Source organism: Helianthus annuus, chromosome 13 (assembly GCF_002127325.2).
Source record: "Helianthus annuus cultivar XRQ/B chromosome 13, HanXRQr2.0-SUNRISE, whole genome shotgun sequence".
NCBI classification, from domain to species: domain Eukaryota; kingdom Viridiplantae; phylum Streptophyta; class Magnoliopsida; order Asterales; family Asteraceae; genus Helianthus; species Helianthus annuus.
The window spans coordinates 25,237,774-25,253,035 of NC_035445.2; the positions used below are offsets into that span (position 1 = coordinate 25,237,774).

General features: G+C 37.8%; 1 protein-coding gene across 1 annotated transcript; it reads left to right on the forward strand.

Moving 5' to 3' along the window:
- The first annotated feature begins 14,331 nt into the window (after window positions 1–14,331).
- On the forward strand, window positions 14,332–15,060 carry LOC110900639. The gene is made up of 2 exons (XM_022147522.1): window positions 14,332–14,625; window positions 14,713–15,060. The coding sequence occupies exons 1-2, from the start codon at window positions 14,332–14,334 to the stop codon at window positions 15,058–15,060; spliced, it is 642 nt and encodes a 213-aa protein (XP_022003214.1).
- Window positions 15,061–15,262: the final 202 nt, after the last annotated feature.

Sequence of the window (15,262 nt, forward strand, 5' to 3'; positions counted from 1 at the left end):
TATACATAGTCTAGGATATTTGGGAGTATTAACCCAAATCTTCGCATACATGCTGAAAGGGCCCGCGATGGAAACCAATACTATACATGAACAATGAACGAACATAATACGACTCATACAATTACTATTACTGAACTTACTTTCTGTGAACTCGCTCAACTAGTTGTTGATTTTCTGCTGCATGCCTTGCAGGACCTTAGGTACACTATGGAGCTTGCACAGGGAGGAGCAGGTCGTTGTGGGCAACGGATTGATAAATACTTATTACGTTTCAAACATTTATACTTATGATTGGGTTTTTACATTAATGCTTCTGCTACACTTAATTACGTTGGTTTGATAAACACCTCTCGTATTGATGGATAATTATTACTCTTTATTACATGTTCAATATGATTGGTGGCTTGATCCTGGTCATGTCACGCCTCCAAGCGGTGGTACTCCGCGTGTGGGATTTTTGGGGGTGTGACAAGGATTGCTTAAAATTTAGGCTTTGGAGTTTGAGACAACAGAGAATAATTGAGTTATAAGGGTGAACGATTGATCTCATAACGATTATGAGTGCAAGATTAGCATAAGTATCAGATAAACGAGAGTAGCGTGCTAAGAATGAAGTCTCGTCGGTGATAATCGGATATAATGCGTTTGTGAGTTGTTTAAAGTTTTTATTAGGTCCAAAAAGTCTGTAAAACACCGAATTTCTCATGGCATGTTTTACGAAAGTTTGGTAACATAGCGAAAACACTTATATATAGGAAGTACCAGCGGCGTATCCACCATGTTTTGACCATATTACGTCTGTTTCGTATTCGGTGCCATGTTACGTTCCGTGTCTTACCATACACAGTAGTACACTCTAGGGTTCTCATACTCCTATCACTATAATCCCGTGTGCACCCGCGATTATATTGATCGTCGCACGATCTGCATAGCTTGTACTAGTTGTGGATGAATCAGGGTATACATAATTTAAAAATTAAGAATGTGTACGTGTAAGAATGTAGTATGTAAGCAAGTCCATGCTTAAGTATGTATGGGACCCACGTAAGCAAATCACTCGGATTACGCTCGCGTATAGGTACGAATGTATGAATCATGAGTTTAAGTATGAATATGCATGTATGTATGAGCATAAACATAAACCGTGTAAGTAGTATGTGGATAAGTATAATCATAAGACGTATGAAAAAAATGGGTATAAATGCGAGTACAACATGAGTATAAGCGTAAACACAAGGCGTATGAGTATAAATACAAGTATCAGTGTGAACATAAGATGTATGAGCATAGATATGAATATGAATATAGGTGTAAAACATGAAGGTTAAGCATGAATAAAATATATGTATATGAATATAAGTGTAACAAAGTTGTGTAAGTGCAAATGGAAACATAAAGCGTATGAATATGAATATGAATACGAATGTAGTATAGACATGAATGTAGGGACAACGTAAGTGTATAATTGTGAGTGTATTTATTAACGTAAAACGTACGAATTTTGAATCGTGAGTATAACATAAATGTGTAAGTGTGAACATAAGTGAAGGCGTAAAATGTATAAGCATGGATGTAGAAAATAATGATTTTGGTTTATAGTATAAATCGAAATACACTAGTTTATGGGCGTAAAAGATCAAAAGTTTTGAGTATGAAAGAAAAAGTGAACGAGTGACACGCGTGAAATTGTTGTGAGATATTGACTAAAACGTATAAAATGGTATGCAGATGTAGTTGTTTGCGTAAAACGTGAAGTTAAATAGATTGAGTTGTCATGAAATGCAGAATCTAGTTTGTGAATGTAAGGGAATATAAAACAGCTATTGGTTACGTGAAACGTGCTTTGTAAAAAGAATGGAAATGCTACTACGGTTTTAAAAGAGATTACATAACTTGAAAATTTGTCGGTCCTTATGAAGTTTCCTTGCCCACGTGTTTTGAAGTTAATTGACGTATCGAGTGAGGTTTTGAAAAGTTCTAGAGATTAATAAGTTTGCGCAGTTTTAAGTAACTTTGTATTAGAAAGTTTCGAAGTTTACGGATTTTCGTGAAAAGTTGATCCTTTAGAAAAAGGAATTTGGTATATGGACTTAGTGTTTGCTGAAAAAGCGTCTTTTAATAAAATGTTTTATTGCTTATGAAAGAAGTTTTAGTAAATGTTGAATAATATTTGTAATACTTTATAAGTGTTTCAATAGTTATGTTGAATACAAAATTTTGTGAGCAATGGTTTTGTTGGACCGATTAAGTTGATGAGTAGCATTTCGTGAAATTTTGAATGTCGGGGAATAAGTGTTTATGGTAAAAGCTAAGAAATTTGTGTGTGCGAGTGATGTGAAAATAAATTATAGAATAAGAGGTACGTTTAAATAAATGAAGCATTTTGAAATACATGATAAATGATTTAGGTATAAACATGATTGTGTTTACATAACTTAGCCTATTAGAAGAAAGCATTGGTAACGATCACCTAGGTAAGGGAATCACCCCTAACTCGTTGGTGAGGTCGTTGTAAGGTGAGAAATAAAGCGGAGTTAATCGTCAAGGTAAGGAAATCACTCCTATCTCGATGATATGTCTCCACTCGTTACAAAAGTGTAAATAAAATTACGTGGAAATATGCATGCAAATAATGTATAATCGTATGAAAAGTAATAGCATGATGCATGTGCAAAAGTGAAATCTCAAAATGGTTCAAAACTGACAAAAGATCGAAAATAATAAAGCGTGAGTTTGATAAAAGGAAACTCGGAGGGTTCCAAAACGGAACGTTGACTAACCAAAGTGGTCGAAAAATCTTTCGAGTTTGGGGAGCATGCTTTGGCCTAATAGGTGGAATACTCTCGCTGACAAGTCGGTTAACGGTATTTACCCTTCCGGTTACTACATGTCCCAAATCAATCGAAATTTCGAGACTTGGCGGGATTTTAAAAAAATATCAAGGAGTGGAACTAGTCGACAAGGTGCGGGTTTCACCCCTGACTTGGCGATTTCGTATCCTAAGTGTGGTTGGTACTCGTCGGGTCAAAATTTAATTTCCACACTTTGACGAGGGTCCACTAGAATTTGAGATTTGTAATTTCCGTTAAGATGTGGATTTCACTCCTAACTTAATGGTGAATTTCGTGCGAAAAAATAGAATCAAGCGGGGTGAGAGTCGTTTACCAAATTGTGGGTTTCACGCCTATTTTGGTAAACTCGTCTCGTTCGTATAATATGAGTGTTTTCGAGTTTAAGAAAAAAATCGAGTAAAATGCCTTGTGAAAAGGCGTAGATTAAAGGAAATAGCGAACAAGTATAAGCACATAAAAGGCATGTTGAGAATAACACACAAAGAATAGATCAATAAATCAAAGTATCGACACATAGTAAACGAGTATTGACACATAAGAATAGCAATTCAAGTATTAACACACAAGCGACTTATATGTTTAAAAGTTAAGGCGAATAAATGAGAAACGAGTAAAGTAGCATGCAAGTAGTTTCAAGCGATACACGAGAATAAAGCTCTAAAACTATAGACTAGGTTAAAGCATTCCTACTTTTCCTAATTCCCTATAGTTATGGCTCTGATACCAATCTGTCACACCCCAACCAATGGCGGAAACATCGGGATGAGACGAAGTGTGAAGATTGCTAGAGACATCATAACACTATTTGTGACAATATTTAAATAATCCCAATTTCATTTCATAATTTCAAATAGTCAACATTACATAAACTCAAATGACAACAAGTTCCAAAAGTAATACATAGCAACATAAGCAAAATTGATACAACATATTAAACCTAAACGTCTATATGTGTATCTAGGCATCAACGCTACTTCTTTTCATAGCATCGTCATCATCAACCTGTAACATGTTTAAAAATACAATTCAATGCAAAAGCAAAGGCGAGTTACAAGTTTGATACATACATAGCAAAAGATAAGTTGTGAACAATTCCTCATAGCAAGCATGTGATTCAAGATAAACATTTAAACATGGTATGTGTCTAACATATCAAACCAAGGAAATGCAATATGCTCATGACATTACCGAGATAAAGGGGAGGGTCGTTAATCCCATAGCGCTACATATGTCACGGTTTGGCTCGTACGAAGTTAATGATAAATTCAACACATAAGATAAATCCAAGTTTAAAGCATCAAGCCATCACGTATACAAGCATGTTATAGGAATGTTCATGTGTTAAGCAAAATGTTCATGTGTAAGTTTGTTGATAGATAAACATGTTACACCCCAAAAGTGGTAAAAGTAAAAAGGGGGAAATACGAGTATACTCACAAAATTGCTAAGTCTTCCGATTATCCAAGTGTCGACGAGTGTGAGGTTAGGATGATGGAACACCGATGTCACCCTATATGGGCAAGCGAAGGTGTATGAGTATTCGGAAATTATGACGAAGGATTCGAAGTAGAACTTAGAGTATAACTAGTCGATGGTTTAGTATATATATATATATATATATATATATTTGTATGTAAAGTTTATACAAGATTTTAATCTAAGTTTCTCAAAAATATTATAGAAGTTTTGTTTTAAAAAAAAAGGAATTAATTACATAAATTTACATTTAAAATTATTGTTATAAAAATTTAATTGAATCCAATATGTTTTCATTAGTGGTTCAACCATTAATTACCACAAAATAATAATAGTGTATATTTTATTTAATAAAAATATTAGAACTTCGAAAGGTTTCGTTTTATAAAATTAACGCGTTTCGATTTATGGAATTTTACGAAAAACGGGCAGAGTTTCCCCTGTTTTTGGACGATCCCGACAAGGCATGTTGTCGATTTATATGTTCAAAATTCCACATTCAATCAACGGTATAAACTATATATGTAGAAAGTGCCGATAGTGATTAAATAGATAAATGTATCGGTTCGACGTTAAAGTAACATATACATATATAAAACAATAATAAAAATTAGTGTTGTTTAAATTGTACCGAATCTCGAATGAGTCGTTGACCCGTTAGTCGACGAGGGTTTGACCGGTTGACTACTGTTGACTGAAACGAAACTGAGTTGACCCGAACAATGGGTTGACCCGAAAACGTAACAAAGCTCGATCCACTCATTTCCTTGTCGCTTGGAACTGACCCGCTTGTCTCAAATCTGTAAACTGACCGTTGACTGTGGTTGACCAACCCGAACCCGCTGAACCGAAAACCTGAAATCTAACCCGAGACTCCCAACCTTCTGTTGATTGAACCGATCCTGCTATCGTGAACCCGAACTCGACCCAAACTGAAATCCTAATAATCTGAGTTACCGGAGTTGACTCGTGCTAAACGCGAACCCGCGAAATCGGACTGAGGTGATAAACAACCGACCGAAATCGAACCCAAACGGGTTTGAACGGCTGCCACCGCCGCCGCAGATGACGGCAGTGCCGTCGTCTCCCTCTCTGCGTCTCTCTCTCTCTCTGCGTCTCTCTCTGTCTCTCAGTCTCTTTCTCTCTCTCTCTTCGTTCTCGCTGTGTTCGCCGCCGCACGCCACCACAGAGATGGTGGTGGTCGTCCGTCCCTTCGAGCAGAGGTGGGTGATTGGGTGGTGGTTTAAGAAGAGAGGGGTTAGGAAGTTGTGGTGCGAGTCGGAGTGCCCAGATCGGAGGAGAAGGGTGTCGGCTCGCCGGATAGCCGGTGCCGGCTCCACCAGCGACTGCCGAGAGGGAGAGGTGCAGGGGTGTCTGAAGATGTTGTGGCTGCTTGTGAGGGTATTAAAAGGATTTAGGGTTAGCCATTTTTTTATACTTTCCATTATATACACAAATAGTCCCCCCAACTTGACCCACTAACTCATGTTATGTTATAAAAGAACTAGCTTTATAAAACAACTAACTAGGTTAGTTTAGTAACTTTAAAATTTAACGAGACTAACTTAGTTTGTTATAAAGATAACTTTCAAATAGTAAAATTATTTAATTTAATTAAGTTAACAACTGGTAAGTAACCATATCTATAACGAATTAATTAAAGAAAAAAGGATTTTCAACGATTAACCTTTTCGGAAGGGACAAGTTTCTAAAAAAAGATTTTCAAGACTCGCTTTCTAAATTAGGAAGGTTATGAAGTGTGGGGCGTTACAGTTAATATAAACACTTTTCGGAAGCTAAAACTGACACTAAAAAGTAACCGAAACGCACTTTAAATGCAGAATTCTGCAGAAAAACCGCAAAAACAGCAATTTAACATCAAAATATTATGCAGAATTAAGGTTTAAATGTTCAGAATAACTTGTAAAGTGTCGGGAATGAAAACTGTCATAAAACGTACCTTATATCTTACAAAACTACGCAATTTAGCACTTTAATGGACCGATAACCGGACGAATAACCAGACACTACCCAAAACACCAAAAATTGACTAAAAGCATTGTTCTAGTGATATAAAGCTAGTTATGGTGCTAGAACACATTAAAAATCATAAAAAAAAACACATAAACATACTTAACCTTCCAATTAACACCTAAACTTACATAAATAACCTTTAACTTCCAAACTTTTACACTTTACCCCCTCCTTATGTTGACCGGCCCCAAGGGTGGCCAACAACCTTTCCATTAAACAATTGATCTTTGTAAGCTAGATATTGAGCACAAGGTCCATGGGGTAAGACTTGGTTGGAAGATTATATCAAGAGACCATAAGACCATTCTTTCACATAACTTCATCTCAAAACTTCATCTTTTTCCCTCTCTTCTCATCTCTTGCTCTCGGCTACCCACACCCACACTACCATCTCCATTTTCATTCATCCTACAAGCAATCTAAGGTTATTACAAGGTGTAAGAATGTGATTCATGAAGGTGTGAAGCATTAGAAGTTCAAGAACCACTTGGAGGAGCTTTGATCCACTTGATTTCTCCATTCTTCATCTTCATCTTGTTCTTGCCACTTCCCTAGCCACTAGAGCTAGTAGTAAGCTTCAAAAACTCTATTTTACTTCATGTTAGTGTTATGAACAAGTTACACTTTCAAAGAAACTAAACTTTAAAGTATGAAAACATGAAGATCTAACATAATCTGAAGAAAAACAAGTGTTTTTAGTGATGTTTGATGTATGTGATGAAGTTGATGTTGTTGAATCTTGTGCTATCATGATAAAGCTTAGATCTAACAAGTTTAAGCATAGATCTTGAAAGATCCATGGTTAATTTTGAAGATGAACTTGAAAAACCTTTATGTAAACTTGAAAAATGATTTTTAAGTATATTCTTGTGTTCTTGAAGAAACTAAGACCATGAGAAACTGACTTATGAGACTAAACATCATAAAAAGTTTGTAGACAGTTCACCAAGAAACTTATTTTTGAAAGATCCAAGCATGTTAAGCATGGATCTTGAAAGATCCATGAAGAAACTTGATAATGAACATAAAGATCTTTTAAATGAACATAAAAATGGTTTTAGAATATGTTTTTCATGATTTTAAAACCCTAAAACTTATGAATGGTTTAGTTAGTAAGTAAAAGACTACACATTTTTAACGAAAATCAAGTTCATCATAAGGTTTTTCATGGTGAATTTAGTGTATGTTGTTTGTGAAATTTGTTGGAAATTGATTTTGATGATGAAAAGAAAATAAACACATGTTTTAAAAACATGGGAAACCTCCATTTTTAGGGGAAACTATGTCAAAACTTTTATAAAATTTTGACACATAGAAAAATATAAGTTGTGGTGAAACTTATTCCCCAAAAAATTCACCTAAAAATATTTACCAAGGTTTCCTAATTTTTATACAAAAATTACAAGTAAGAAACAAGGATTTCTTCAAGTATAAAAACAATATTAAGTATGTATATTTTTAGGAAAAATATATATGTATTTATTGGTCACAAGATTATGTGCTAGGTGTATATTATGTGTATTATATGTATTAGCGATGTTAGGGACTTGAAAAATACATTAAATACTCCCAAGGAGTATACTACAAAAATACATATACAAATACTTAAGAAATACACAATGACACAAGTATATAAACTTACACATAAAAATGATACATGGACAAATACAAAATATATATCAATATACATATATTTTCTACAAAGTTAAGGACATGGACAATTATTGAACTATTTTGGACAATTTTATATAATTATGAACCTATACAACAATTAATATAAGTAATGGAAGAATTATAAAAGTGTGACAATATATATATATATATATATAACACATAAACCTTAAAGATATTTTTATTTTTAAGAAATAAAAATTCCAGAAAGTAATAAAAATCAAGGAATTGATTTTAGGTTAATTAATACAAATATACAAGTATTTACACTTAAAATACAAGAATACTTTCCTAAGTATACTTACACCTAAAAATAATATTGGAAATATTATTTAACAAATTACTTATATTTATTTTTGACAATTAATATAAGTGACATATATTTGGTAAAAGTTAAAAATATATTATTTTTAACAAATAATATTTTAAAATCCTACTTACACAAACATATATATTTGGGATAAAAATATATAACAAATACAATATTAAACATAATGTGACCCACAAAATAGACACCTTAAATCCAAAGAGTAACTTGTACTTAGAAGTTTACAAGTTAGGTGATTAACATACTTAGAACGTCTATAGGTCACGACACTCGAGTAGCAGAAGCCGGTGCAGCTAGACGCTCAAGACGCAAAGCTGTAAGTTCATGTCCCCACTTTTAAATGTTTTTACTGTTTTCTAAACTTGGGGAAAATACATGTACAAATTGGTATGTTTAACACAAAGGAATCACACATAGATCATGTCACGAATAGGGGATACGTAAGCACCATCAATCTAGTTTAGACCGCAAAAACAAGGGTTAGATCTAACAGGTCCGGGCAACCTCACTCTCTTGACAACACATAGTCGTGGAGTGTCTTGGGTCACAGTCATAGGGTAAACGATGTTAAAAATCGCCTAGGTTTGGATGCTTCCTATGTCGTCACATATGTTTATGTTCTCGCGAAACATTAGCGATCTCGATTCCATTTCATTTCATTACAATTTACAAACTTACATTTTACAAATTACATACCATGCTTTTACACAATTACAAATGTTACATTTTACACAGTCGACATGAATTCACACCAACTTTTGTTGACAATTTTTAAACTTACATGTATTTCAGGGAATTACTGGATGACGTTCGCGGGCTCCTTGTCAAGATGTTTAGTGTCTAGTCTCCGTTGCCATCTTTTGTGGATTTGTTTACTATATCCCACCTTCTGTGGTGATATAGGAAACAAAACCTTGATCTTTATTTTTGAAATCATGATGTGAAGTTTCAAACAGTTATCTTTTATTTATGATGTAAACTTTAAACAAATTCTGTATTTTGGATAATCAAACTTGAATGGCAATTTAGAGTATGTTATAATTCATGTAGAAATGTTTACTCATCGTATGCAATGAAAACAACTCAGATCACACCTCGTGCTTCCACCTTTGAAAGGGGTGTGATAGATTGGTATCAGAGCTTCGATTGTAGTGAACCAGGATTCCTTCTCGAGTCTAGTCTACAATCCTTAGGATCTTCTCACGAAAACAATTTTACTAAAGTTTTTATTGCATAAAACATTCCGCGACATCCACTACATAAACTTGTTTTCAAAAATCAAGCGAGGACAATACGTGACTTAGGGTGCACAGAAGTAGAACTTATCTTCAACTAGGGACTACTTGCCCCATTGTGTGTAACTATATATATGTGTATATTAAGTAGAAATTATTAATATGTATATATATATATATGTAAATATATATATATATGGCGTAACATTCTTTACAAGTTATCATGTCTTCCTCCATAAGTAGCGGGATATAAGACGAGCACGACCCAATGGCTATTGTCTCTGACGATGATGAGATTCCAGTATCCCAAGAACACCTCGCCAACGCGGACCTCAGTGATGGAGATGTGTTCGACATCGCTATTCTAGACGTAGCATCCCCTGTTGTCTCTATCATAGACATTTCTTCTGATCATGATCCCGATTCTGACGCCGACGACAATGAGATCCCAGTATTTCACGCGGATTATGTTGACGAAGACCCTGGCGACGGAGAGGTCTTCGATATTGCTACTTTGGGGGTGGGTCTATCTGTGGTGGCGGTTGTCGATATCTCTTCTGATTCTGACCCTAAGGGGTCAGTTACTTCAACTGCACCTCGGACCTTTGGCCTAGAGGCATATCCTACTGACGATGTCTCCTTATGGTCCCAACTACACCCACATCTATTCCTACTCATACACCCACTCATACCTCACATCCCCCTCATACCACCCTAATCATTGTCGTACGATTATTTAGAAGAACATGGCACCAGAAGGAAGGAAGATTCGCACACATGGGTTAAAATCGCCCCCGCCGATGCCGATGACTACTGAAGAGTTGAACTCTCTTCTCGAAGAAAGGATTCTGAAGCCCTCGCCCAGTATGAGGCGAACCGAGCTGAGCAAAGTGGAGGCTCAGGAGGTACTGGACGAAACGCTCATGGAGATTCATCTGGAGGAAACCCTAACCAAGGTAACGTTGAGTTGATTTGCTACAATTTGATGGAACTTATGAATGGCCATTGTTTCATTGTTTGCTCATTTACGAATCGGTTGCATAAATTCTAGGTTGCACCTACAAGCAGTTTCTAGACTGCAAGCCACTGAATTATGACGGCACTGGAGGTGCAGTGGCTTTCGTGTGATGGACTGAGAAAACTGATTCCACGATCCGAATGAGCAAGTGTATCGTGGATCAACAAGTTACTTTTATTATTGGGTTATTCGTAGATGAAGCTTTGACTTGGTGGAACCTGCAAGTTCAAACTCTGGGTGATAATGCAGCATATGGTTTATCTTGGGATGATTTAAAGGAACAGATGAGGGAGAAGTATTGTTCACATGCTGAACTTCAGAAGTTAGAGACTGAGTTCTGGAACTTGGCTATGGTTGGTGCGGATATCGTTGGGTACACCCAAAGGTTCCATGATCTCTCAAGAGTGATCCCCTATCTTGTGACTCCTGAATTCAAACGCATTGAGCGCTACATCTGGGGATTGGCTCCCAAGATTCGTAGTATGGTGACAGCAGCTGAACCTGCAACAATCACTCAGGCTGTTCTGGCTGTCAGTCTTCCGGAAGATGCAGTTAGGAAGAAGAAGTTGTCCCTGAAGGTAACTGAGAAACTGGAGACTCATGTTGAGTCGTCTGGGGACAAGAAGAGGAAACATTCAAGCCTTACTTAAGGAACCCGAAACAACAATAAGAACTCCAGTAACAACAAGAAGTGTGATTCAAATCCGCCCCGTGAGGCGAAGATGTTTGCTGCTGCAAACGAAACTGGAGTTAAGAAATACATGGGCAACCTGCCCAAGTATGATAAGTGCAAGTATCACCATCTGGGTGCTTGTCGTGGGCCGAAGTGTGAAAAGTGTGGTAAACTGGGTCATCGTACTGAAGATTGTTGGGGAAAAGGTAATGGAGGAGGAAACGATGCTGGTAATGGGAACTGCAATGGAAACAACGCTGGTGATGGAAATAGTAATGGAAGCGGGAATGGAAATGGCACTGGTAATCGGAATGGAAACGAAAATGGACGTAATCAAGGATGTTTTGGATGCGGTAGTAAGGAGCACTACAAGAAGGATTGCCCAAAGGAGAACAATGCTCAAGCTTGAGCATTTGTCATTGGAGCAAGGAACGCCCTTGAAGACCCTAATGTGGTCACCGGTACGTTTCTCGTTAACAATCACTTTGCATCCATACTATTTGACACTGGAGCGATTATAGTTTCATGTCTGTGGAATTTAAACGTATGCTTGGAGTTGAATCTAGTAGATTAGATATTCCTTATTCCATAGAATTAGCCGATGGTAAACTCGTAGATTCAAGCGAAGTAATTAGAGGGTGTACATTGGAACTTGGCGAACGGGAATTTAGCATCGATCTTCTGCCTGTCCAGTTGGGAAGTTTTGATGTTGTAGTCGGCATGGATTGGTTATCCAAGAATCGGGACGAAGTCATTCGTCATGAGAAGATTATTCGCATCCCTCTTGCGAATTATGAAACTCTCATAGTACATGGAGAGAAACGAGACACGCCCCTGCGAATCATCAACTGTATAAAAGTGCAGAAATGCTTACGAAAAGGATGCGTTGCCTTCCTAGTGCACGTAGTAGATAAGAAGGTTGAGGAGCCGAGGCTTGAAGACATTCCTGTGGTAAAGGATTTCCCTGAAGTCTTCCCCGAAGACTTACCAGGACTACCTCCGCAGAGATAAGTAGAATTCCATATTGACTTGGTTCCAGGCGCCGCTCCTGTAGTCAAGGCACCATATCGACTTGCGCCATCTGAGATGCAAGAGTTATCTACAACTCCAGTACTTGTTGGATAAAGGATTCATAAGGCCGAGCTTCTCGCCTTGGGGAGCTCCAGTGTTGTTCGTGAAGAAGAAGGATGGAACCCTGTGGATGTGCATTGATTATAGAGAGTTGAATAAGCTCACTGTTAAGAATCGGTATCCACTGCTGAGGATTGACGACTTATTCGACCAGTTACAAGGATCGAGCTATTACTCCAAGATCGACCTTCGATCTGGATATCATCAGTTGAGGATTCAGGAAGAGAGCATACCAAAGACAACATTCAGGACTCGTTATGGGCACTACGAGTTTCTAGTCATGCCGTTTGGATTGACGAACGCACCAGTAGTTTTTATGGATCTGATGAATCGCGTATGCAAGCCATATCTCGATAAATTTGTGATTGTATTTATCGACAATATCTTGATATACTCACGGATGAAGGAGGAACATGAACAACACCTAAGAACCATTCTTGAACTATTGAAAAAGGAGAAGCTCTACGCGAAGTTTTCCAAATGAAAATTTTGGATTCATGAGGTACAGTTCCTTGGTCATGTTGTGAATGAGAGTGGTATTCACGTAGACCCGTCAAAGATCAAAGCAATCAAGAATTGGGAAGCTCCCAAAACTCCGACCGAAGTACATCAGTTTCTGGGATTAGCGGGCTACTACCGAAGGTTTATTGAGAATTTTTCCAAGATTGCTCAACCGCTAACTTCCCTTACTCAAAAGGACAAGAAGTTTGACTGGGGAGACAAGCAAGAAGAAGCCTTTCAACTTTATAAAGATAAGCTATGTGACGCGCCAATCTTGTCGTTGCCCGAAGGTACTGAAGATTTTGTGGTGTACTGTGACGCTTCACGTCAAGGTTTGGGCTGCGTGCTTATGCAACGACAGAAGGTCATTGCATATGCATCGCGATAGTTGAAGGTTCATGAGAAGAATTAAACCACCCACGACCTTGAATTAGGTGCGGTGGTATTTGCTTTGAAGATTTGGCGGCATTATATTTATGGTACTCGATGTACTATCTTCACAGACCACAAGAGCATGCAACACATATTTAATCAGAAGGAGTTAAATATGCTTCAGCGACGATGGGTTGAGTTGCTGAACGATTATGATTGCGAGATTAAGTACCACCCTTGAAAGGCGAATGTGGTAGCAGACGCCTTGAATCGAAAAGAAAGGATTAAATGAGGAGGGACAATCCGGATGAATCTTACTACATGTATTCACGATGCCCAGCAAGAAGCATTGAAGGAAGAGACCCTTAAAGCTGAAATTCTCCAGGGTATGGAGAAACAGTTGGTGCCAAACGAGGAGGGAACCTTATATTTCATGGAACGCATTTGGGTTCCGCTCTTTGGCGGTATTCGGGAAGTTATCTTTGATGAAGCGCACAAGTCAAGATACTCGATCCACCCAGGATCGGATAAAACGTATCAAGATTTGAGAGAATATTATTGGTGGCCGAATCTCAAGAATTATGTTGCTATGTATGTTGGAAAGTGCTTGACCTGCGCTACGGTCAAGGCGGAGTATCAGAAACCGTCAGGCCTGTTGCAACAACCAGAGATTCCCGTATGAAAATGGGAAAAAAAAATAATTGGATTTTATAACCAAATTACCTAAGACTCCTAGAGGCCATGATATGATATGGGTAATAGTTGACCGATTGACCAAGTCTACACATTTCCTGCCGATAAAGGAAAAGGATAGCACTGGAAAGCTTGTCGAATTGTATCTGAAGGAAATAGTGGCAGATCATGGAGTGCCTACATCAATTATTTTCGACAGAGATGGACGCTTTGTATCGAGGATCTGGCAATCTTTTCAGGAGGCCTTTGGAGCTCAATTGGATCTAAGCACGGCCTTCTATCCGCAAACAGATGGTCAGAGCGAACGAACAATACAAACCCTGGAAGACATGCTCCGTGCGTGTGTTATGGATTTAGGCGGCAGCTGGGATACCTACCTACCCTTGGTGGAGTTTTCCTATAATAACAGCTATCACACAAGCATTAAACCCGCTTCGTTCAAAGCTCTGTATGGTCGCAAATGTCGCTCACCCTTGTGTTGGGCCGAAGCTGGTGACAAACAGCTAATTGGTCTCGAACTAGTCCAAGAAACGACTGACAAGATCTTTCAGATCAGAGACTGGATCAAAGAGGCTCATGATCGACAGAAAAGCTACGCCGACCGAAGACGAAAACCGATAGCTTTCGAGGTGGGAGACATGGTTCTGTTAAATGTCTCGCCTTGGAAGGGTGTAGCAAGGTTCCGGAAACGTGGAAAGTTGAATCCGTGATATATTGGTCCAATCAAGATTCTGGAGAAATTTGGTACCGTGGCGTACAAATTGGAATTACCAGAGGAATTAAATGGTGTACACGATATGTTCCACGTATCAAACCTCAAAAGGAGTCCAACACAAGAAACCGTTGTCATCCCTACGGATGAGGTTCATATTGACGAAAAGCTCCAATTCACAGAAGAACCTGTTGAGGTAATGGACTGGAAGGTCCAGAAGACGAGGAGAAGTCGCATTAAGCTGGTTAATGTACGTTGGAACTCTAAACACAGGCCCGAGTATACTTGGGAACGTGAAGACCAGTTCAAGGCCAAGTACCCCCACTTGTTCGAGAAAACTCCTGCGAGATATAACTCAACCTGAATTTCGGGACAAAATTCTTTTAACGGGGGAGACTGTGACAACTGGCCCAAAGCCGGTAATTTCCGTACTATTTTAATTAATATTTATTTCCATTTATGTGATTACACGTCAACCCTATGTGCTTATTTGATATGCAATTGAATTCAAGCATGATTCATACATTAAGTGTCACATTATGTTATATTGTAAGCGTTGCGTCAAA